Source organism: Cygnus atratus, chromosome 7, assembly GCF_013377495.2.
Source record: "Cygnus atratus isolate AKBS03 ecotype Queensland, Australia chromosome 7, CAtr_DNAZoo_HiC_assembly, whole genome shotgun sequence".
In the NCBI taxonomy this organism is placed as follows: domain Eukaryota; kingdom Metazoa; phylum Chordata; class Aves; order Anseriformes; family Anatidae; genus Cygnus; species Cygnus atratus.
The window spans coordinates 12,311,893-12,334,874 of NC_066368.1; the positions used below are offsets into that span (position 1 = coordinate 12,311,893).

Sequence of the window (22,982 nt, forward strand, 5' to 3'; positions counted from 1 at the left end):
TTCTGTACTACTGAACTTTCTGGTTGCACAAATTTACTACTTATGAATTGTAAGAGAAGCACCTGAAATAACATATTTGGGATACGGATCATAGGCAAGCAACTTGCAAAGGTGGCAGCCTCCCTTCTAACTAGTAAAAGCTGGCTGCAGCCAGTAGGAATGAAATTATACTGTCACCACTGTAAGGTTATCAGCAGAGGTTTTTCTTAATTATTTTGAGCAGATCGCACATCATCATCAGTCACTGATCACAGTCCATGGTTCACCTAGCTAAGTACTAAGTTGATTTTCAGGGTGAAAATGGCACATTTTCCCATGCAACTCCAGAAGAACACAAGGCTCATACTGAGTAAAGCTGTATGCAGGAGCAATTGGAGCTGAAGGGTCAGCACTCAGAAACGGTGGGGGAAAGGCTCAGACTGTAATTTACAACCGAGGCACAGATCTGTTACAAATGGGATCATGAAAGAGATCATGTAAAAATTAAATAGCACCAGAGGCTTCTGCCCAAGCTCGGACCTGCAGCACCATCAGCAGCAGAGTTGTTTGTTGAACACAGGTCTCTCTAATTGCCTTCCCAACTATAGAGCCCTCCTTCAAGTGTAGGGAAAGCTATATGCTTAAGTGTCTGGAAGAGAAGGACCACAACAACAAAAAGCACTGGTGATACAGATTACCACAAATACTAAGGGAATCTATATGTAGAAAGCTCATGCCATGGACAAAAAAAATAAAATAAAATAAAATAAAAAACATAGCAAATTCATGATTTAATTAAGAAATAACACCAGGTACCTAAGCAAAAAATTCCACCCATGCAGAAACACTGCATGTGTGTTACAGGGTGCTCATTTTTTGATCAAGTAACAGCCCCCTATTCCCGTGGCCAGCCATGATTTTCTCAGCAGAGAAGCTTTTCAATCAACTGCAGCTGAATTTCTAAAGAGGTGTGTAATAGGAGGAGATTAGGGCAGGGACACGGGTGACCAGACTTTAAAAGCCATGTACAACACTACAGCTTCTCATCAGCATGGGAAACACCTCAGTTCACATAAACAACAAAAGCAACAGAACACAACAATCAAGTTGATTTGTCACTGTAACAAAAATTCTTGGTCACCTTAAATGAATCTATAAAAGAACCTAAAAACTCATTCAAAATACAAGTTCCAGATTTCAAAATTCTCTATGTACTGAAACCCAAATCTTTTCTGACAGTCATACAGCAATATCATTGTATCACCATTACGGCAAAATTTACAGAGCAGAAAAAGAGTGTTTTTTTTCATTACACCAAATCTTTCACTAACTTACATTTCAACCAAGCAACTTATGAGATTAAAGTTTTTGTTTTAAATTATTCCAGACTAAAAGAGAGGGGAGAGAGATGATTTGCAAATATCCCTATGAAAATGAAATAAAATACAGAAATTCTATTGAGTTTCCCGACTGCAATCCAGACCCTACTGTGCCCCAGCATTACTCCAGCTCACCTTAATTTACACAGTAATCACTCAGTGTCGCTGGCTTTGCTCTCCCCTCACTGCTCAAACTACTCCTCTCGTACACTATAGCCTGCGCCAAAATTCATCTGCCTTGGGCTGTTTTTCATGAAAATTGTCTCAGCTTGCGGGTATCAGGAGAAAGTGGGGTTGTGGGTTTGCTGTGGACATCTTTCTACATTCAAGTTCTGCCTCATGGAGACAAGTTCTAAGGAGCTGACAAGGGGAAGGACACAAAACAAGAAAAAGCAGTGACAGATGTGTACACAGGTTAGAAATGGGTAGGTGGGAAGGACTTGTCTGTAGGAATGGATTTATTAGGTAGATTGTTCCTGGCTCTGGTCTGGAGAACATTTCTTACTGTAGTCCTAGGTGTAGGGTACCAGTGATAAGAAGCAACACCACATCCAGAAAAGGCTACAGAAGAAACTGCAAAACCCATTCCTCAACACAAAAGGCACATTGTGAACCAAAATCAAAGCAAAGAAACCACAGCAATATCAGGTGCCAGGGCACTTGTGAGAAGGAAAGAATGGGAAACAGAGGGGGGATGCAGGAGGTCCCAGAAACCACGCTCCAGTAGGAGTTCTAACTCCAGCCTGGCTCCCAGTTCTGCCTTGGCACTGGCTAAATCCCACCGGCTCTTATGCCACAACTGCTTTCAGTACATGGTCTTACAGGATGCTCATCTGGTCACGGCATTATTGCACTACTGGGCAGCTCTCCAATGAATCTTGTTTGTCTTGGATTTGAAGCATGACTGAAATGTCACTCCTGCAAGGCAGCAACTCAGCAGGCAGAAATCATTTAGTCCAGCAGATTTATGCCCGTTCAGGATTTGACCTGCCTGTGTATTACACAGAAAATCTAGCAAGAGGAGGGGAGAACATAATCAAACACAAACACTTGCCTGAACTCGGAAGATAACGGGGCTGGAGAAACCCAACACTTCATCAGCATCTCAAGGAAAACGTTATTTCTCAGACTGAACCTTAGCTTACTGTCCAGAAAAAGAGTAAAAAGCTTCTTTGTGCTACAAAAATCAAGCTACCAAAATCACTTGCTTTTTAAATCTATTAGAACAAGCTAAAAATCCTCTGCCATTGAAATTCTTCTATGATAATTAATGGAAAAAACGAGGTTTCCTAAGTGGAAGGCAATATATTAACATTCCAAAAGCACAGAGCATTAGCTACTCTTTAATTAAATGATTTCAAAGAAGATCTTTGTATATAATTGCTATAATTTAGATGAAACAATACTACACTAAATGTAATTAGAGGAGTGTGAACAGAGAGGAATGTTTTCCTCTGTGCTGCAGAGATGGTTCTGGGTCACCTCATTCCTAAAATGGCAACTTCCCCCCTCAGTAATAAAAAGCTTCTTGAGCCTGATCAAGCATTGCAGTGCAGCCTTCAGAGACGAGAGCTACGTATACGCAGCAGCTAGCAAGCAACTGCACCTTGTCAGCACTGCTCACTAATAATGAACGCAGCCCAGCTGCCGGTGGTACTTTTCAGATGGAGAGATCAGCCCACACAACGAAGATTACATTACGTTTTAAGATGACTCTGTAGTGGGTTTGAAACTTCTACGAGAGTAAGCAAACGAAAGAAATGGAGAGGAGTGCTGTGCTCTGGCCTCCAAACAGCTCCAAACTCTCAAACAGATTACCCTGGGAAGTGATGAAAACCCTCATCTTTTTTGGAATTAGAACTAGGCTAAACAAACCATCACATGAACAAACCTTGATGTGCAAAATCAGGTGTTGCAGTTGAAGTCTACTTTCATCAGTTTTGTGAACTACCTCACTGGATATTTTCCCACAGCGACCAAGGTGCATCCACATGTCCACCTCTACCATCTCTGTTCTAGGGCTGCCAGGCCCAACCGAGAAAGGTAGGCAGAGAGCTCAAACATTTATATTGCTGGTGTTCATCTCTCAAGAAGTGCTCAGCATTAAGTGCTTTCGGTAGGTACATCTGGATTTCTGTATCCTGCACAGCTGATCTGTGGAAGGGCTGTGAATGGCAAGACAGAAGACAGCATACAGGAGATAACCGCTTCTTGTTAGCCGAGGACAGAAAAATCTTGTGTACTCATTACCTCAGCAGTCCAACATGATTTTTCTCAGTTTTGAGCCTCTCTTAGAAACAAAACAAGACCCCAGGAGAGAGAATGAAAAAGGGCTGCCAGGAATTTATTTTTCTGTCCCAACTGGCAAGGCTTCACATAGCTTTGACGATACAATCTCATTTATTTTATCCAATTCCTATGTATCTTTGTTTCCCATTTACTTACTTTGTTCACTAAATTAGCAACTTTTTTTTTTTTCCTAAATAGAGCTAAACTATCAAGATGATACAGAGGAAAAGGGGACACAATGTACTATGAATTTTGCCTCAATAACCTTGTCTACCATGGTCTAACTGAGAGCTCTTAATTGCTCATTACAGGGGTAGAAGACAAAAGAAGGGAGCTGGTTGTTCAAGGTCCTACTCTGGGAAGTCAAAATGAAGAGAATGTTCTGATTTTTCCATTTGTAGCAGTCTGATCTGGAAGTCCTTGAGAAGCAATAAATACAAGAGCCCACATGGCATTTAGACAGTCATGTGTTTTTTTTATTTTGGTTTGGTTTTGAATAAGCTCAATTTAACAACGGTTCTCCGAACTAAGCCATGGAATGGCAATTTACTGGCTTTAGACAGGATAGATTTTGTTTTGTCCCTCAGAGTAGGCAGTTAAAACACCACATAAAATCTTAGCTAATAGGACAGCACCTTCTCAACTGGCTCTATGCACCACTCACAGTGAAACCATTGCTAGGAAACGAAAAAATGCTTCTCAATCTCTTCTTTTGAGGAAAAAAAAAAGCAAGGCTTTTATTGCCAGGGCTTGATGTCATTAATTTGCAGCAAAATTACTAGGAACCCAGAAAACAATTCTGAAATGCTTACAGATTCATGATGGAGTCATTTTGGAAAAGGTCATTGGTAACACTGCTATAATTATATCTTTCATTAATTTTTTAAATACACAATAACTTACAAATGTGGTATATACTGACTGGATAACCTTGTACTGAAACTGTTTAAAAGGCTTTTTTACACTCACACAGTATGCTCTTGATGGATTGCATTGTTTTTGCCTTATCATTCCCTGCATTGGTGATAGCTGTGCTTTTTATGCCATTCAATATTGCCCATTCCTGACAGGTCTACCGGAAACCTTGGATGATTTGAGGGTGACAAGACAACACCACATCCACCTCTAGGCCATAGCGGCAATCCTTGTCCTTGCCTAGGTATGAGAAATGGATCTTCAAGCATAGTTCCTGCATTGCTCACAGGAAAAGCATCAGCTGTATCCATCTGGATCCATCCCTGTTGGTAGTTTCAGACAAGCTGCCCAAGCACGGAAATAGAAATGTCTTCCCATGGCTAAATCAAGTTGCTTTCTATTATTTCCATAGTAAACTGTCAGGACATGATATGAAGCAAGCATGCATTAAAGCTGTCTGTATTCAGCTGGTCTGGATATAGAGGAAGGACTTCATGCTTGTAATGGGAGATAACTGTCAAGACTGGTAATGCCTTCTGTTCTCAGCTGTGCCCATCAGTGAGATGACTGAAGATACAAAGGATGGAAGCAAATGCTAAGGTCATCTTCACTACAAAAAACATCAAATATATACTCCTTTGTGAAGCATTTTTCCTTCACTGGACATCAGCAAGGTAAGGAGGATTAAAAGGTATCTCATTTTGCTACCCACAAAGTACCCTGGGGACCTCTGAAGTCAGGTTTTAACAGGGTTAGGCCCTACAGAATAGACAGTCTATGTTTGAATATCTAAAATTGAAATGAAAGCAAAAAATACACTTAATAGATAGCATCTTAATCTATAGATTAACCATACAAGGAGATAGACAACAGAAAACTAGATGGAGAGCAAGCCAAATATATGCTTTAGTTAATAATACTGAAGGAAAATATAATTGCAGTGTCATCACAAGTAGACTGCTTATTTTAGGAAAACCTGAAAGCAATCTTGTTGCTTTTTTTTTTTTTATTGTGAAAGCAAAATGCTTGCAAAGGAAGTGTCCGAGCAAGCAAAAGAAACTAGTAAAATCACCCAGAACAGTAATGTTTCAGCTGACCAGAAACCGTGCTTTTGTCACAGGAATGGAGAGAGAGAGAGAGAAAGCAAAGCAAGGTTGCCCTCTGCTTCCACTGAAAATTCTTCTTTATTTACATCTGTGCCTCTAAGGGGTAACGACAGGAGCAGTAATTTAATGGAAGGACCCACAAAGTGCTGGTAAGTACAAGCTGGAAGAACAACCTCCTGGCAGGGAAACCTTTTTTTTTTCCAGTTCCCCTCAGGGAATGAAGTTCAGGGAAACCAGGGGAAACCAAAATCATGACTGCTTGGTTTGGATTTTTGTCCCCATTAGTCAGGCTACCCTGGCCCTACATTATGTGGGACAGTGGTGAGACCATGCTAGAGAGCCTGGCTCAGTGCACGCACTTACAGAAGGACACGGTACATAAAGGTACCTCCGTCACTTGTTGACAGTTACAGGTTTTGAGGCAATAAAAGAAAATGCTGAGAATTTCACATAGCCACAAAAAAAAGAGCCCATTATGAAATCTGGATCTGAAGCCATCTGTAAGAAAGTAGCAGTAAAGCAAGACTAGCTCCTGTGTGCAGGCTGAGCTGTTAGGGCTGAAAACACACAAGCAGCAACAGAACAATTGCAAATTGTGCTGGTGGGGTTAGGTTTTATGAATGGGGAGTAAGAGATGAGCCATTTCTCCATGAATTAAACATCAATCATGACTTTAGAGAAAACCAAATGGGCTGTGTAACCTCCTGATTGTTTTTATTAAGGTTTAGATGGAATTAGCGTTAAAAGAGGTCACTAGTTACATGGAAATTGGATGGAAAGGGACTGAGACAAGGAAGCAGAATCTAATTGAGAGACACACAGATCAGCAATTAGGGAGAGTGGAAGAGGAGCCAGAGTTATCCTGTCTCATGACTGGCAAGATGATGCAGGGAGCAAGAGACTGGAAATGAAGGAAACATAAAAGATGAAATATGACACTGGAAAGGCAGACAATTGCCAACAAAAAACACTCTCTGACTTTTTTCCTAAACAATAAATAGTCTTTAAGAGCCACTTTGGAGCATTTAATTCAGTTGCTTTTGGCTGACCTGTTAACTAGGAATAGCAGCCGTAGGGCAGCTGGGTGATGATTCAGGGCTGCTGTACTTCTGTCTGTGAATGGGAAAAGAACAAGAAAAGTAGCAAACTTTCTATAAACAAAAGAATACTCTTCTTCCCAATAAAATCTGGATCTAGATTTTCAGCTGATGCAAATTAGTGCAACTTCTATGGATCATCTCAGATATAAGGCTCTGTTTTACTGCTGCTAATCAGAGGGGGAAAACTATCAGCACTTAAAACACCAGTAATATATTAAAAGCAGACAGCAGCTCCCATGGTGACAAATTTGGAAACAAATTTAAGAAAATTCTGGTCTCTGCTCTGTTTCCCAAGATAACAGGTCAGTTTTCATAGAATTGCTCACACAGATGAAATTTGAAGGAAATGGTTTATTCCCACATCCAATTGAAATTGAATGTCATGACATGCAGATTTTCCATAGAGTAGAAAATCAAAAATGTTGGCCAGATTCACTGACGAGCAATCCATGTTGAACTGCTCGTGGAAAGCCGTGCCACTGCCAGGTTCCAGGTCAGGAGGGAGAGGGGAGATGGTACAGGGGAAGAGTTTCTATGAATACAAAGAAAAAAAAAAATCCTGCAATAAAAATCCTGCAGTGCAATCACGGTAGACCTTTTTCTCTCAGCTTTGGAAAACAGTCCTGGGATTATTCATCAGCCCAATAGGCACTTCCTTCAAAGCACAAGAGGAAAACCACTACAAATGACATGGTACAACAGTTAGGAAGTAATGCCAAGTGCAATTAGCAAGTAATCTGCAGAACATATAATTATGAAGCAGGCCTACTGCTTGGGCTCGATTTCTCCATTAACCGCGCAAGGCAATGGTTGGGGAGAGTTTTTTTTTTTATTATTTTTATTTTCTAATACAAAGTGCTATCAAAATAAGAGCTTACTGAATGACAAAACAAATCTTTTGAAATCTGGTCTCCTAAAAAATTATTGCCAGTGTTCCCAAACCACTTTACATGACAATTGCTTCAAAAGAAATCCCAGCAACATGAAAGGGAGTGTAAGACACCTGGGAAGGGCAGTAGGAAAGCACGTTAATTTTTAATGCTGTTTTTTCATGTAGTGTTCTCTCTCTTCTTCGAAGTACTTACGAAAGGCAACCAATTTCTGACAGTTTTGAAACCTGAAGATGCTGCCTCAGTCTTCTAGAAAAGATACTGGCAACTATCAGCAATCCGAGCATTTCCTAACAGGTCTGTGGTCCCAACAGAGGCAGGTGTTGCCCCTTTGTGAGAAGATGGATAACACAACATGTCCAGTCATTTCAATCAGTTATCCTATGAAACAGTAGATTTTCAACAAGAGATGTCCAACACAAATGTGGGCAACATCGCATGGAACATGCAAGACCCAAACACATGCAACAGGTACTGTCTGTGGCAGTTCAGGGTGACAGACTTTGCCTGGCATAGGTTATCAGAGAGCAGAACACAAAGATTTGGAAGGGGATGTGAGCTGCACATAGCTGTGTGATGGTGTAAGAAGGTGGTTGATCAGTTTTAGTGGGGGAAATTTCACAGGTTTGGGTCAAAGGGATCACTAAACAGGGAAATCACGTACAGTGAGCATACGAGGTAAGGCTCTCCTTGGGAGCAGAGGCTTGTAGCACCACCTGAATGATGTGAAATGCTTCTAAGTACAGTAGTGCTGCTCTGGGAAGATGCTTTCTACCACTCACTGTAGCCAAACAGTGGAAAATCTGTTAAACTCTGCAGTCAAGCCAGGGTTGAGTCCTCCCAGCTCCCAGAGAAGCTGAAGAGCCATACCACCCTCTGCCCCACGCAGGATCAGGGCCAGGCTGAACAGAAAAGGTGCAGAGGCCACACGCTTTGTCAAGCCACACAAGATAAAATCAGGTAATCAGAATATGTCACGGCTTTCCCTAACACAAAAGTGAACAAGTCTGAGGAATGAGTGTATGCACAGCACCCCACCCCTGGCTGTGCAACCCAGTATTAGCATGAGCAGTCGGTACAGCACACCCCAGCTGCTGGCAGGAGGACAGTACAGGAGCTATAATCCATCTGTCCTCATTTAAAAGCGCAAGAAACAAAGTACATTAGCCTCTAGATGAGGATGTCTGGATTGCACTGTCATCAGGCAACCCTTGTCCTTTTACTTAGGGAAAAGAAATCATCTATCATGATCTGCTCATTCTCTCTCCTTCTGGCAGGACTTTTACATATTAACTTTGAAACAAAAGAGCCCAGAGGAGTTTCCAGACATCAGACCTTTTTCTAGTCCTCCTCCCTGCACATCCCTACCTTTCCATCCACCTTGTCTGAGCATTACAGACAAGGTTTAGCCCCCTTTTTATTTCTTCAGCAATCTCCTTCCTAAAGAATGGAAGAAGTCTGTAAGGTACTCACCTGGGACTTGGGAAACCTGGTTTAATGTCAAGCTCTCCCATGGCCTGCGGGGTGACTGATGACAGGCACATCCCTTGTTCTGCCTCTATTTCCCTATCTACACAATAGAACTAAAGATAACAATTTCTTTAGCAAATGTTTGATCTCCTGTCCAGAAACAGTATTTGACTCCAACGAGAGTAATGTCTGCCCTAGGAAGCCACCGCTACACAAAACATGCCCAGAGCCCAGTGCCTCCTCTGTGTGTTACGGCTTCTGCCAGGAATCTCCTGAGTACACCATGCGACTGCTGGGAACTGATCTCAGGTCACAGCCATCCTTTTCCAAAGGCCCAATAAATCACATGATGCTGTCTGAGAAAGATTACTCTAAGCAGATGTTCTCATCACCTGATTTGTCTACTCAAGTGTCACAGAAAGACCTCAGCTCACACTGAAAGTATCAGCAGCATAATCAATGCTGTGCCTCTGTGAGCTGCTCAGGTGAATTCGTGCAGCAGTCCAAAGGCTAATGAATATAGTACTCCTTTGGCAGGGAGGGAGATGGGAGAAGGAAGTGACACTGATTAATCTGTGATCGTTAATAACGTTTTTAAGTCTTGCAAACGAAGATAATGATATGGGTAATCAACTGTCTTTCTTCAGGGTATAAACTGATCATCTGCTGGGATAAAATGGGAATTCCTATAACACACGTTTTCTTGTCCATTGTAAAGTCACTTGATGACATTAGCAGATTGATCATTTTCTCGCAAAGTCACAGCTATTCATCACTTCCAGATGGTTTTGAAATTAGATTAGATGATCCAGGAGTGCAGCTCACTATAGCAAATGCCAATATCCTCTCAATCATTTTTGTTTCCTAACTTAATAACCATATTTGCAATTTTTCTTGTCAGATCAAGTTCTAAATTTTACTTTTCTTTCTGTGTGCAGTCATTATTTTCACAGAGCCATTTTAATTTCATGGATCCTATTCTGAAGAGTCCATATATAGGTTTTCACACTGCAGTTTGCACAGCTACATGAGTGAGGATAGTACAATGAACTCACAAGGACACATCAGAGTCTTGCAATAAAATTCACAGCCAATAATAAAATCGGCTGCACCACAAACAGTTATTGCAATATTCATAAAAAGAAAAAAAAAAAAAAAGAGAAAAAAAGAAAAAAGACAAGATAAGACCAGAATGCAGACAACTGTTTAAACTTCCCAGTCTTTTCTAGGTATCTTCTCAGGGTACCTAGGCAACTTGGATAAACCAAGTTTTGAAATCTTCCCTCTGATCTCTCAAAAAGACACTGTTCTGGTAGACCCTAGTAAGCACAAGCTGGATAGTCAGCTTTCAAGCCCTGCTTCCCAAAAGCAGGGAAGATAAATATGGATAGAGCTCAGCATCCTTCATCACAACAGCCCCCACATGTAATACTTTCTGGAATCCCTTCCTACTGGAAGCAGCAAGTTGGATTTATCTTTCTACAGATCTCCGACGAAATCTTCCCTCCAGATTCCCTCTTAATCAAATCCCCTGCTCAGCTCAGTAGCAACAGAAAAGGTTACAGAAGAAAGTTTGATTTTTTTCAAACAGTTTCTTTCCCTTTTTCTCAAGCAGAGTGCAGCTACAAGAGACCTGACTGATGGCATAGGAGTCTCAAGTCCTCTGCTGGGCCACAGGAATTGAGTAATGCCATGTCTATGTTTTTTTCTTTATGCATATTAGAGAAGAACCTCAATTACGTCTAGAAAGAATGATGTCTTGGTGTTTCTGCCACCCACTCACCTCTTCTCTCATTTGCCGAGATTGCTAGCAGGGGTGGCAGCTCTAACAGGGTGCCAACTCTGGAGGGTGAATCCTGGCCCAGCAAGGAGAAACCCGCCTCCTATGCCCACATCCCAGCAAAGGCACTATTTTCTACCACGTCTCTGTTTTCACCTTACTTCCCTCAGTACAACCACACAGAGGTGGCAGATCCACAACTTCCTACCCCTAAGCAAAGGGGCAGGATCATTCAAGGACATTGTGTCAGCTTGTAATTTTCTTTCCTATATCAGCTTTTAAACGTGACAGCAAGACTAGAGCGGAAGGCAATGAATGTTACTTTGCTTAAAGAGGAAAGATGATAATCACCTTATCAGAAAGTGACAGGAAAATGACTCTTGACTCCCATGTAATTTTGAACTCAGTGGGAGCTTGGACCTGGAAGCTACTGCCCCTTTCTCATACTCAATCTGCTGCACCTGGGCTGAGTGCTAATCAGAATCTGTCCGCATTGCCTTCATGCCTCTACATACTTTGCTGATGTCTTCCACAAATCAGTCAGTTCTTCAGAATAAGAGTTAACTCATGCAATTCCTGGCCACGATGCAACTGTTAAACTTTTAAAGGAATTTAGGGAAAAAATCATCAAAAAAATAGAATAAAATCATGAAAGTCAGGCATAGGATACTATGCATAGGATGCTATGTCTGATCAAGAAAGTCCCTTATTTACAAATCTCTATAAATCAGTAAAGTGTAAAAGGGAAACTTTTTTTTTTTTTTTTAATACTTTTAGCATCATCTGCTTGCCACTGTTGGATCAGGGAACTGAGCTAGAGTTACCTCTGGCCTGATTCAGTGTTGTCTGTGCTCTTCATGACCTCTTTCTCACCTCAAGAGTCTCCTGGCCTCCAGCTCACCTCCAATGTTTCATAACTGCTTAGTCATTCTGCCCCACTCTTCTGCCACCCAGTGATGCGTTGCCAGTAATTATACGGACCTCCTGGAAAAAAAAAAGTGCTCCCACTTCACCTCTGGTAAAGCTGTATGGCCATGTAAATGAGAAGGTGTTGGAAAGGGCCAGGGCTCATAACCTATTAATTTACAACCGAGAATTTTTTCTAATGTATGCATAGCCAAGGGAAGCAGTCACAGCTATGTTGGCAGACCAGTTTGTATTAAACCCTCTCAATGAAAATGTTAATACTCAATGATGCATACACAGATATATATATATATGGATCATTAAGTATATGTACATATTAACACATATTTATATACACACACATGGGTGTCTCTACATAAATATATATTGATCAGCAGAGACTAACTTAATGGTCCCCATCCATATATGAGTGTCTGCACACACACATGTATAATGAGTCTACTAGAATGATAGCAAAACCTTGCAGGACCATGAAGCAAAAAGGTTATTTCTGTTTACATAGGTTTATAGAGATGCTTAGCTCAGTAGATGAAGTGGCAGGGATAATAATTACGAGTAAGAGCTGGAACAACATAAAGACCTTCTCCGGCCCCACAAAAATATCTTGTCTCTGATTTGAATGGTATAGATTAGCAACTATTGAGAAAATACTGTTTCTGTTTGGATATTACAATCCACTAGAAGGGGAATACAACTGGATTCCTTTTCACTCGTGGACTACCTCAGGCAAGGAACATCCTGCACCTATGACTTGTCAACACAGAAATGTTATACCCAACCCATGAAAACAAAATCATTAAAAGACGTACCAGTCACCAGCAAGGGCTGCAGCACAGGAGTTAGAACACTGTACATTTAAAAAAGACTAGTGCTTTCTAGTCACTCATTGGGTCACCTAAGAATGTGCCAAATCCTTCAGCCTTATCCATTTGAGTTATTTTCATAAAAGACCCTTTGTTTTGTACAGTTGTGCCAAACACTGCAATGTACTTTAGCACACACCTGCTGAAGTGCTGTGACACTAAGGGAGCTGAACTGACCATCTTGTCAGATAAGATGGGTGTCAAAATAACTGTGAAAGGAACCACAGGAACAGATGATCAACCAGGAATGAAGAAAGGAGAGTAGATTCACCTTGCTTAGTCAGTAATTCCAAGTTAGGCTTGGAGCTCAGCTCACTTAGTCTCACGGTACTTCCCCGTGTGTCACAAATCTACATCCTGAGGTGGAGCCCACACAGCTATGTTTGTAAAGAAATTCATTCTTGCACCCTTACAGCCATATAAAATGAAAAATAAAATCATAAAACGATTCAGATTGCAACAGACCTCTGCAATCTATCTTGTAAATTCCCCCACTAAAAGCAATTCCAAATCCCACTACTCCAAACTATACTATATATTCAGAATCATATAATGCACACAAATCTGCAGATTTTACCATACTGTTCAGTTCTTTAGGACTGTTTTAAGACAAATATATACAACATGAAGCACAGGATCCCAAAGCCTAGTATGCTCCTACAGTACAATTACTGCAACTGCTCACCTAACAGCCATGAAGTGATAGAAAATTCTGTGCTAAAACTGTGGCAGCTTCCTACAACCCAGACAGCCCACTCACAGGATGTGCCATGAAATGAAAGTTGGGAATAACAGTCATTCTACTGATATACTGATTTTAATAAAATAGTATTATGATAACATTGTTAATAATGCAATATGGTCATAACAGTCGGGCTATAATGACTATTTAATACACATCCCTCTCAGGACATTATTTTTCAGTAGTAGTTGAACACAGACCACTTCGGTGCAAATCAATGGCAGAAATTTTCCCTAACTCAAATATTAGCGCAGTCTTGGCCCCTCTCTTTCTATGTCCTGCTTCTACCTTAAGAGTTCTCAACTACTCCATCCTCAGCTGGAGGATGCTGATCACAAACCATTGTGCTGCTCCCATTAGCTTCTTGAAATCATTGCAATTTCTACCCGCAAACACAAATTCTACAGAATTCCAACCACCAAAATGTTATTCCGGCTTAGAGGATGACCAGTAGCAACAAAAAGGCATTAATCTCTTCTCAGACAAAGCTACCACAAGCTCAGTATGATCCTACATTGCCCTTATATATCGGTTAGCTAAAATTTTCATTGTGAGAAATACCTAAGTGATGTGTATAGAAGTGGTTTTCAGTCACACTTTATAAATGGGCTGTTTCCTAACTCAGTTCCCTTAACACTGTGGATGGGAATTTCTCTGAATATTTACCTTAAATATCATGTGAAATTTCTTTTTATAGCTTTTACAGACTCTTAGGAATAGTTTTAAAAATTTCTAATGACGACTAATAATAATAACAATAATAATAAAATGCCTGCAAAGATTTCAAGGAAAAAACAAGTTGGCTGTCAAGAAAGCTGATTTAGCAAGATAACCTTCATTCTACAGTCCCTATTAGAAGACTATGGAAATACAATAAGAGTAACCTTAGATTTAAAATACATCTTACGCTTCAAAATAAAACTACACTGATTTATAAAGTAAACGGGTTGAATCCATAGCTACTTGAAACTGATTAGCTTCACTGATTTCAGTGAAGGTGCTGATGTGCAGATTTGAGTTCAGATCCTGCTGTGTATGTTGGGGGTTGGAAAGTGACACATCCAGCACTGCACCAAGAACGTCATTGAAAACCACCATTTTAACAAGCACAGAAAGTGAAACATCATTGCTGCATTTGGAGAAAAATGTGTAGAGTGGACAGAATGCAGATTCTAATCTTTAGTCAGGGACTGGTATGTATATTCCCAAAAAGATGTTCACAGCAGTCTTGTGAAAAGGCTCACAAGTATATCACACTGTTGTACTTTGTTCTTGAAAAAAACAGGTGCAATATTTGCTGATTGCAAAGCAGCAGACGCACAGATATATTCTTCTATGCAAACAAGTACTCCACTTTCGTGAAGAAAAAGCTGACACCAAGGCATGGTTTTAGACAAAAGGAAAAACTAACACCTCTACCAAAATTGATGCAACGTCTACTCTAATAAGAATCTGAACAATTATCTGTGACACAAACATGGAGGCTGCATTGTGCTGCCTTGGAAATTTGTGCTGCCTTGTGCTGCCTTGCTGCGTTGTGCACTGTTTGGAAAACAAACTCCAAGTCCCTTAAGGGTGTAGCTCCATAATTACTCATCCTGGCCTTCCTAGGACAGTTCAGCACAGAAGATATAAATGGCCTATACAGGAGTTAGCTACAGCTTCCTGATCCTCTGGCTGTCCAAGACTACAGCACTAAGACACTTCATCTGTCTTGGCACAGATGGCAAAAAATAAAAAATAAAACAAACAAACAAATAATAAATAAATAAATAAATAAAGCCAGCTCTAATGACCCTTTACCAGAAGAGGATTTCCCCCAGTCCTTTTCTTGCAGCTAAGGCGAGGAGCCTCCAAGCTCCCATGTAAGAAACTATTCAACTGCAGGTACAGACCACTCCTCACCACGTAGTCACTTCTGTTTGTTTAAGGCTGATGTGTCAGATTTTTGAAATGCAAACCAACACAAATCACACAACCCTGCTGGAATAAATTCAAATCACTAGCAGAAATGCCCCAGACACAACTGTTATCTGATCCAAGATTCCTTAAGAAACTGGTGACAAGCATACACAGCCATCTCCTTTCAGTCTGTCACTACCTGTGACACCAGCAATGAGAAGCACCTACGCATTTCCTGCCACATAAGCAAGCAGATGGACTGAAACCTAGAAGAAAGCATACTGGGCCTGATTCTCCTTCCTCTTGCAACTAGTGAAAATCTGGAGCACTTCACAGTGTAAGGTGCAGAAAGCAGGAAAAGCAAACCTATTATAAGATGAAAATTACACTACATTTCTCACCCCTGAGTTAGGGTAGGAACAATGCAACATCAGACATGTATCAACGTCTGATGGGATTAACCTTCTTCACAACACAGCAGATAGACTTTGAAGATGTGCCCCAGTCTAAGGACAGTGTCTTAGCCAGCTTGCTTTCTGATCCTTTTCAGAAAGCTGTTCCAGCCAGCCCAGAGAAAATACAGGTAAGAAGGTAACTCTGCAAGCAACAAAGGCAATGCATCTAGTCTCTACTTTGTTTGGAGTCCCAGAGCAGAATGCTCAGATCTGCTTTGCTCAAGAAGACAGATGACTTTCTGAGATTCCTTTGAAAAGTTCCCTCTCTCCCTTCACTGTTAAACTCAGATCCTGGCCTGCTCTTGGGCAAGGATTACTTCACCAGTTCCATCACCCTTACCCAGTGTTACATCACTCTTAGGAGGCGGCTTCAGTGTCAGCTCAGGCTCTTCTTTCCACTGTATGGGTAGATCATAGCACACTACACCTCAGTTGTTCTGAGCTCAACTCTGCATATGCACACTGAGAACACCTTTAGCTTGAGCTAAGACCAGATGTACAACACACAATGCAGATAGCAAGCAATGAGGTTGAGGAATATTCATACTCAGCAGCAATATCAAAAGACACTCAAGCAGCACAACTGGCGCAAGCACAAAACTGACATTAGGTGCAACCAAACAGGTCGCTGGCCTCTGAAGAGCACTGCAGTCCCTGGGCCATCAGCTCCAAGGAACGCAATGTCTTTGCAAGAAGGAACCTCTGGACTTAATTATTCCAACCTCCTATTCCAAGAGAGACTGTCACCACCTACATATCAGGGCAGACACATCTTAATCTAGCAAGGCTTGAAAACATCTAGGGGTGATGATACCACTGCTCCTCTGTAGCCTGACCAGGGCTATATCATCCCCTGGAGCAGTAGCTTGTCCTACAATCCCATCTAAACTCACAAGTCAGATCTTGGGATCATCTCTCCTTGTTATAGCCCCCTGCTACTACTGGGAAGAGTTTTGCTGCATCACCTGTTTGCACAGACACTCCATCTGGGTCTGTGACCATCAGCATAAAACACAGAATACCACCATGCATTCATGCAACACTGCATGTGTAGACACACAATGTTACACTGCACTGCAAGAGGCCCACCATGCACCGGGGGATCTCCATGCACTCCTTCTACCACCACATTTTAAGAAAGTTAAGAGCTGATATACTTACGTCATTATCTGGGTCTCTATGCCAGAATCTACAAGGGATCCATCCACAAAAAGCGGTGTTGATGTGAAGCCATATTTACTCCAAGATCTTCCCTCATCAAAACTCACCCTGGGATAAAAGCAGACAAGATTTATACATATAAAAAAGACTTACTCCAGAGCAACTGCAGCAGTTAAATGTTGGCTAAGGTTTGCAAGATCCAGTTGCTAGATTTACAGACAGGCACCAATCTTTGCCATCTCCTAACCCACTAATTCATATTCTTAGTGTATTTTGAAAGATCAAAACCTTAGAAACTATAAACACCTGCAATAAGGACATGGATATACTTGATCCAGCTGTACATCAGACCTCACGGGATGAAGGGGCATTGCCAAGTCCCGTTTCTGGATCAAAAGAGCACCTGGCATGAAGCAGTGCTCAGAGCATAAGCAACCCTGCTCTGAATGCAAGAAAGTTGCTGTCAACACCACAGGATGTTTCAAACCATGTGTGTATCAATGCCATATGGCATTAGCTACAATCTTTCTATCCCCGTTAATACTTGTTGCCATCCATCTCAGCAGCTGCTTCTGTTTTACAGTAAGGTGGAGGAAGGAGGCCAAACTGAGCCACAGTCAGTGGCTAGTCTGGTGTGCTTTGCCTTTTACAGTTGTAAAGAAAAACTACGCACTGGTTAAAACTAAAGCATTTCCCTTCTTAGAGGCTAAGAGTGTTCACATTGTCAGTGACAAGCCAGGGTAATTCAGTAGTTTTTGATCATCTGCCCCTACCTACAATCATCCCTGTCCCCACAAAGGTGCCTGGTGCCCTGGGCCAGGGCTGCCTTGCTCCCTGGCTGGGGCAGTGGGACAGGCCCCAGCTGTGAGGCCTTGCCCTGCTGTCCCCTTGGCTCCTGGCTTCCCAGCCCCCAGGGAGCCACCAGCCCTCATGTCACCCTGACAGACTGTGTCCAAGGGTGCAGGGAACAGGCAGAGGAGGGTATGCACACCCAGCTGCCATTATAGCAGGAAAGACACGTAACCTCTGCACTGTCAGCCTGAGAGTCCGCATCAAGCTCCCAGAGCTGCTGCCCACCAACAATTCTAAGTGATGAAGTTTCTCTCTGCCCGCAGATTTCACACAAGTGCTCTCACATAATTTCTGCCCAGAATTTCAGCTCCAAGTTCTACCACTGAAGGAAGAACAAACAGAGAAGCACAAAGGTTTCTTGGCTCTGGAATTACTTAATCCTCTCCCAGCAGGGTCATTTAAGAGTTCTCTCTAATTCTGTGAGGTGCCTGGGCTGTAAAAGCTGACATAACCCAAAAGGACATTACCAGAGAGACAATCATGGCATAAACTTGTTCTCTAAACAGCAGGAAACACTTCTCGTTTTAAAGTGAGTGTAAAAGAGAACTTTGACTTATTTTCCAGGCGAGGAAAGCTTGGGAGTGTGTGCATGTGTGTGTTCATGCATGTACACATGCACCTGAGCAGCTGAATTTGCCCAAGGGGGTCCTGTTGGAAACTGAATCCTCCCCACTCCAAGGAGGTAGCATCAGGGACACAGAGATGACACCTAAGGACTAGGAAGTCAGTGCAATATGCATTACAAACAACGGATTACAATAACCTGAGCTCTCTAATGGGAAAATCCAAGGTTTGCATGCACCATTTCCTAAATATCTGCCTCTAGTAGTAGTGCCTAGGGAAACCTTCACCCGATTCACAACACACATCTGCCAGAAAAGGAAGCTGACTACAGAACAAAGACAGAAAGCTGGAAGAACAACAGCATACAAAAAGCTTATCTGCCCCAAATCTATTTTTAAATGTATGTATCTTCCTGTACACCTGTGCATTTGTATGCTGTTCTGCTTGCATGCTTATCTACCTAAACAACGTTTCAATTTCTGGGGAACAGCATGCTTCATTAGGTTAGCTAAAGTTCTCTCAGCTTTTCAATTATCCACCCCTCTTTTCTCCAGGATGAAACTTATTGTACAATGTCTCTGCCTGAGAACTAATAGATATACACGTACCCTTTAATCTATTCCACTCCTGCCCATAAAACAGGTGCCTACTGAGACAATATGAAGCAAATTCCAAAGCCCCTAAGGGTACAATTTTGGAAGAAACCTGTTGGAGCTTATTGATAACAGCTCTAAATCACTCCTCATTTAATGGAGTGGGTGGGGCGCTCGTAGTACTGCACATGCAATTTCTTGAGACTTGGTGGAAAGGGAGAATATCTGAAAGAAACCTTTCCAAAGCAGACAAAGGTGAACTGGGTTCTCAGCTCCTATGGAAAGTCGACCCGTGACCAAATCTTTCCTGAAATCTAAGTACATGCACTTGGATATAGCGTATTGTTAGGTCCAAAGAGCCTCCACAAGGAAAGACACGATTAAAACAGTTACACCTGGGTTAAAGAATATAGCCATAAATGGTTAATACATGACTTACAGCTCTTTCAAAAACTGGCTCACCTTTCACTCTTCCAGAGCTCAACTTGCCACAGTCTGATGCACCTACTGCTGGTGACTCCTACCCTTGGCTAACACACACCTCTCCTGCCTTGGATCATACTTGGCTTGGTTTAAAGACTTGGGCATGGTCCTCTTGGTCTCCTCTTTCCTGTGGGAACTTCAGGTATGGTCATGACTACCAAGTTACCTAGCACAGGCAAATGTTTCTAAGTCACACAAAAACACACGCTAACTACAGGCTGAAAGATCCTAAGCAGAAAGTAGCTGGAGCATCATCACGGGTCTACCCTGTTACTACTTTCCTGTGTGTCCCAATTACAGGAGGCTGTTGACAAGAGGGTTGCAGCCTAAACTGACCCCTGGCCTTGACTCTGTATGGCTGTTCATATAACATGACTGCAACATAATCACTTATCATAAAACAAACCTGGAATCCTTTAGAAGACAGTAACGTTTAGCAACATAACTCCACCATCCTTATCAGCATTTATTGCCCTCTCCTCTCCCTCCATTTATCTGTCTTACCAGATTAATGCTACTGCAAGCAAAAAGCAGAAGTGAGGGACAACTCTTCTCAGAAATACCTGAAGCACAGACTGCTCCTTACTCAGTATATATGTATCTGTTAGCAGAAAGAAACCCCACCTGAAGCATTGTAGTACATTACTAGTGCAAAAAAAAATATTAATAAATGTAACTATGTACATAGCCATTATATTTTTATAATGGTGCAATAATCACTGTGTTAATCATTAGAAACAAAGAAAAGGTAAAATGCAGATAAGAATGATCTCAATTGCTCATTTAGAGTGCAGACACTAGATGTTGACCAGCTGACACAAGACATTAGCACCGCTGTCAGCTTACCCGCATCACGAAAGCTTCTCAAAGTAATAAGTTTCCTTACCACAAGTGCCTGATGGGCACTGACGTTTGTTTCAGGGCCACTAGTGCCCCTCCCCAGTCCAGAAACCACACGTTGTATTCCTCCTCGAAGATCTGCAAGCACAACAAGTACTGCATGAATGCTCTACTCCACTGGGAAAGGAAGGCTAAGAGAAGGAATAATAGTAAAATGCTCCATGCTTTTCTTCTCTCTGCAAAACATACCTGTCTCCAGGAATTCCCACCGTCAGAAGAGATGAACATGCCAATATCAGTGTAGGAAAGCTCAGGGCCAATATTACCTGCAACAAAAGTAAGGGGCAAAAGTTCTTGTGTGAACACAGAACTTTTTCCAGGAAACCAAAAGTACTTGGCCTGACCCAGTGCTTTTCTGCTGTTCTTTATTCTATTCTTACCTAAAAACAACACCACAGTTAGGTGTCAAGATTCAGTTACAAAGATGAAACCAGTATCAATTTGAAAATCGACACTGGTGAGAAAAAGAATTACCAGCTTACTTTCCCAACAGACTGCATTGCTCATAATTGCAACCCACTAAAGGCAGGCTTATTCTAGACCTACACATTTGAAAAACTGTATATGAAACCATATATCCATTTGGTGCACGCACAAATCATCAAAACTGCAGCAGAATAGTGGCCACGGTCCCTAGCCATTAGATATTCCATTGCACACACATCTTTCTCTGAACTTCCAGTTGTCATGCTCTGGCTGGCAAGTTGGATCTTTGTGATCTGCCAGTCTTTGTCATGAGTAATTACCTCTGTCTCTTCTTTTCATGTAAAGGAGAACATCCAAAGGCAAGTTAGTCGCACAAACCCAGTTTAAAGGTGAAACCCAAGCACCACTGAAGCTCATGATTAGGGGGCTAGAAAGCCTATTTGAGATTCTGTCAAAATGCTCAAAAACTTAACTGATCTCAGAACCTGCAGTCAAACAAGCAAAGCTTCTTCCTGAGTCTACTAATGTTTTGGAATTAATGAGGACTGTGATGTAATGAAATATTAGCTCTCTTTAAAGGCATCTTGTTTGTTCAGCTCTGAAACTCACCTGGGGACAGAAGTAGTGCAGACAATTAAGCTGGGTCAAATGACTTAGCAGAGAGGTAGAGACCATATTGAGCATTATTCTAGACAATATCGATTGTTCTCATTGACCTAACAAATTGTGAGCCTCAACTTACAGCCCTTTGGAGTGAGCTACTCTGCCTTCATCATGTGTTAGGAAATGGATGCGGCACACATCAAAGCAGTGCAAAGGTCACACATCAGCCTGAACTGTATATACAAACAGCACAGCAGAACACCATTTGGAGACACCACCTCTGAGCTTGGAACAGCTATCAAAGGTCTCTCATCTGAGACAGCAGACAGAACAGTGACACATCTTAATCACGTAATTATGAATTTCTACTAAATCCCCAGCTCTCTAGAACCTCTGAGCATATAACAATAGTAGAAGAGCAATGTCCTATACCTGAAAAACTTGCACATGTTTTGAGCAGACCTTATTAGCTTACTCCCCAAGTTACCCCGAGGTCAGCATCTTTCTTCTGTTTCCAAAGCTAAAATGCCTACAAGCACCAGGTTCACTGAACAGTATAGGTCTGTCCTAAGCTAATTAACTCTGACTTTCCTGCTTCCCAAAGCACCCAATGGCTTAGGGAAAAGCTACCTGTTTTTCCTGCTGATCTGTCAAAAATACCTTCAATCAATGCTAGGTGGGATTCTGGTGGTAGGAAAGTCTGTCCCATAGGAAGCAGGCAGAGGTAGCACTGACATACTCTATTAGAAGATCTCCCAGTGATAATGGCCCACAACCACTATATTGCTGCTGAGCCTGTGATTTCTTTATTCCAAGTCCATTTTTTACACAGTGAGCCACTCTTACACCTTCCAAGTAAGATTGTTTTTAAAACAGGTGTAATTTCCATGGAAGGAGGGAGAACTAATATTTTTTCTTCAAAAAAAAAGCAAAGGGAGAGGTGACACTCTTACACATCTGTAGCATCAACAAGAGCGTAATAAAAACACCCCAGTGAAAATGTTAATTGAATTTCTGACATTTAATGCTGGAAAATGAGAAATTAAAACCCAGATGGAAGTTGACACACTCCTGTCAGCATTATGGAATAGAACTAGGCACATTGTTGTGACAACTCTTTTTCCAAAAATAAAACATCTGGCTCAGGGAGACAGGACAGCTCAATAAAGACTTATCCATCAGTGTTCAGGATATAGAAACACCACACCGTCCACCTACCTAACCTTCCCTCCCTCACACCAGCAAGAGTAACAAAACTGTTTTAGAGGAAGGTACAAGGAAATCCCGCCTGTTTTTCTGTGTAAAGCTGTTCCGAGATTTTCTTCATTCTTTCCATCTAAGCTTCGTTCAGCTATAAGGATTCAAACCCACACCAAATATACTAACTCCCAAGCAAGTGAAGAGGATTTTGATATTAAAATATAATTCTTCCATTAGCAAGAATCTAACCTCTGCCCTCCTATTGAGTCTGAGTTTCACTTCATTGCTGGAAATGCACCACTGTAAATCAAAGAGCAAGATCGCTCAACAGAGGTTTTGAGCAGCCCATGCCTGTGAGAATAAGTTGCAATGCTTATCCTGGAACACATTTGCCAACATGGTG

General features: G+C 41.6%; 1 protein-coding gene across 1 annotated transcript in view; it reads right to left on the minus strand.

Moving 5' to 3' along the window:
* Positions 1-22,982, minus strand: part of SORCS3 (sortilin related VPS10 domain containing receptor 3) — a 279,845-nt gene that overhangs the window by 34,900 nt on the left and 221,963 nt on the right. The window contains exons 13-15 of the mRNA XM_035547545.1: positions 20,540-20,616; positions 20,337-20,428; positions 16,959-17,066 (exon numbers count right to left, since the gene is read on the minus strand). Of these exons, the coding sequence (XP_035403438.1) occupies positions 16,959-17,066; positions 20,337-20,428; positions 20,540-20,616 (277 nt within the window). The remainder of the gene's footprint in view (positions 1-16,958; positions 17,067-20,336; positions 20,429-20,539; positions 20,617-22,982) is intronic.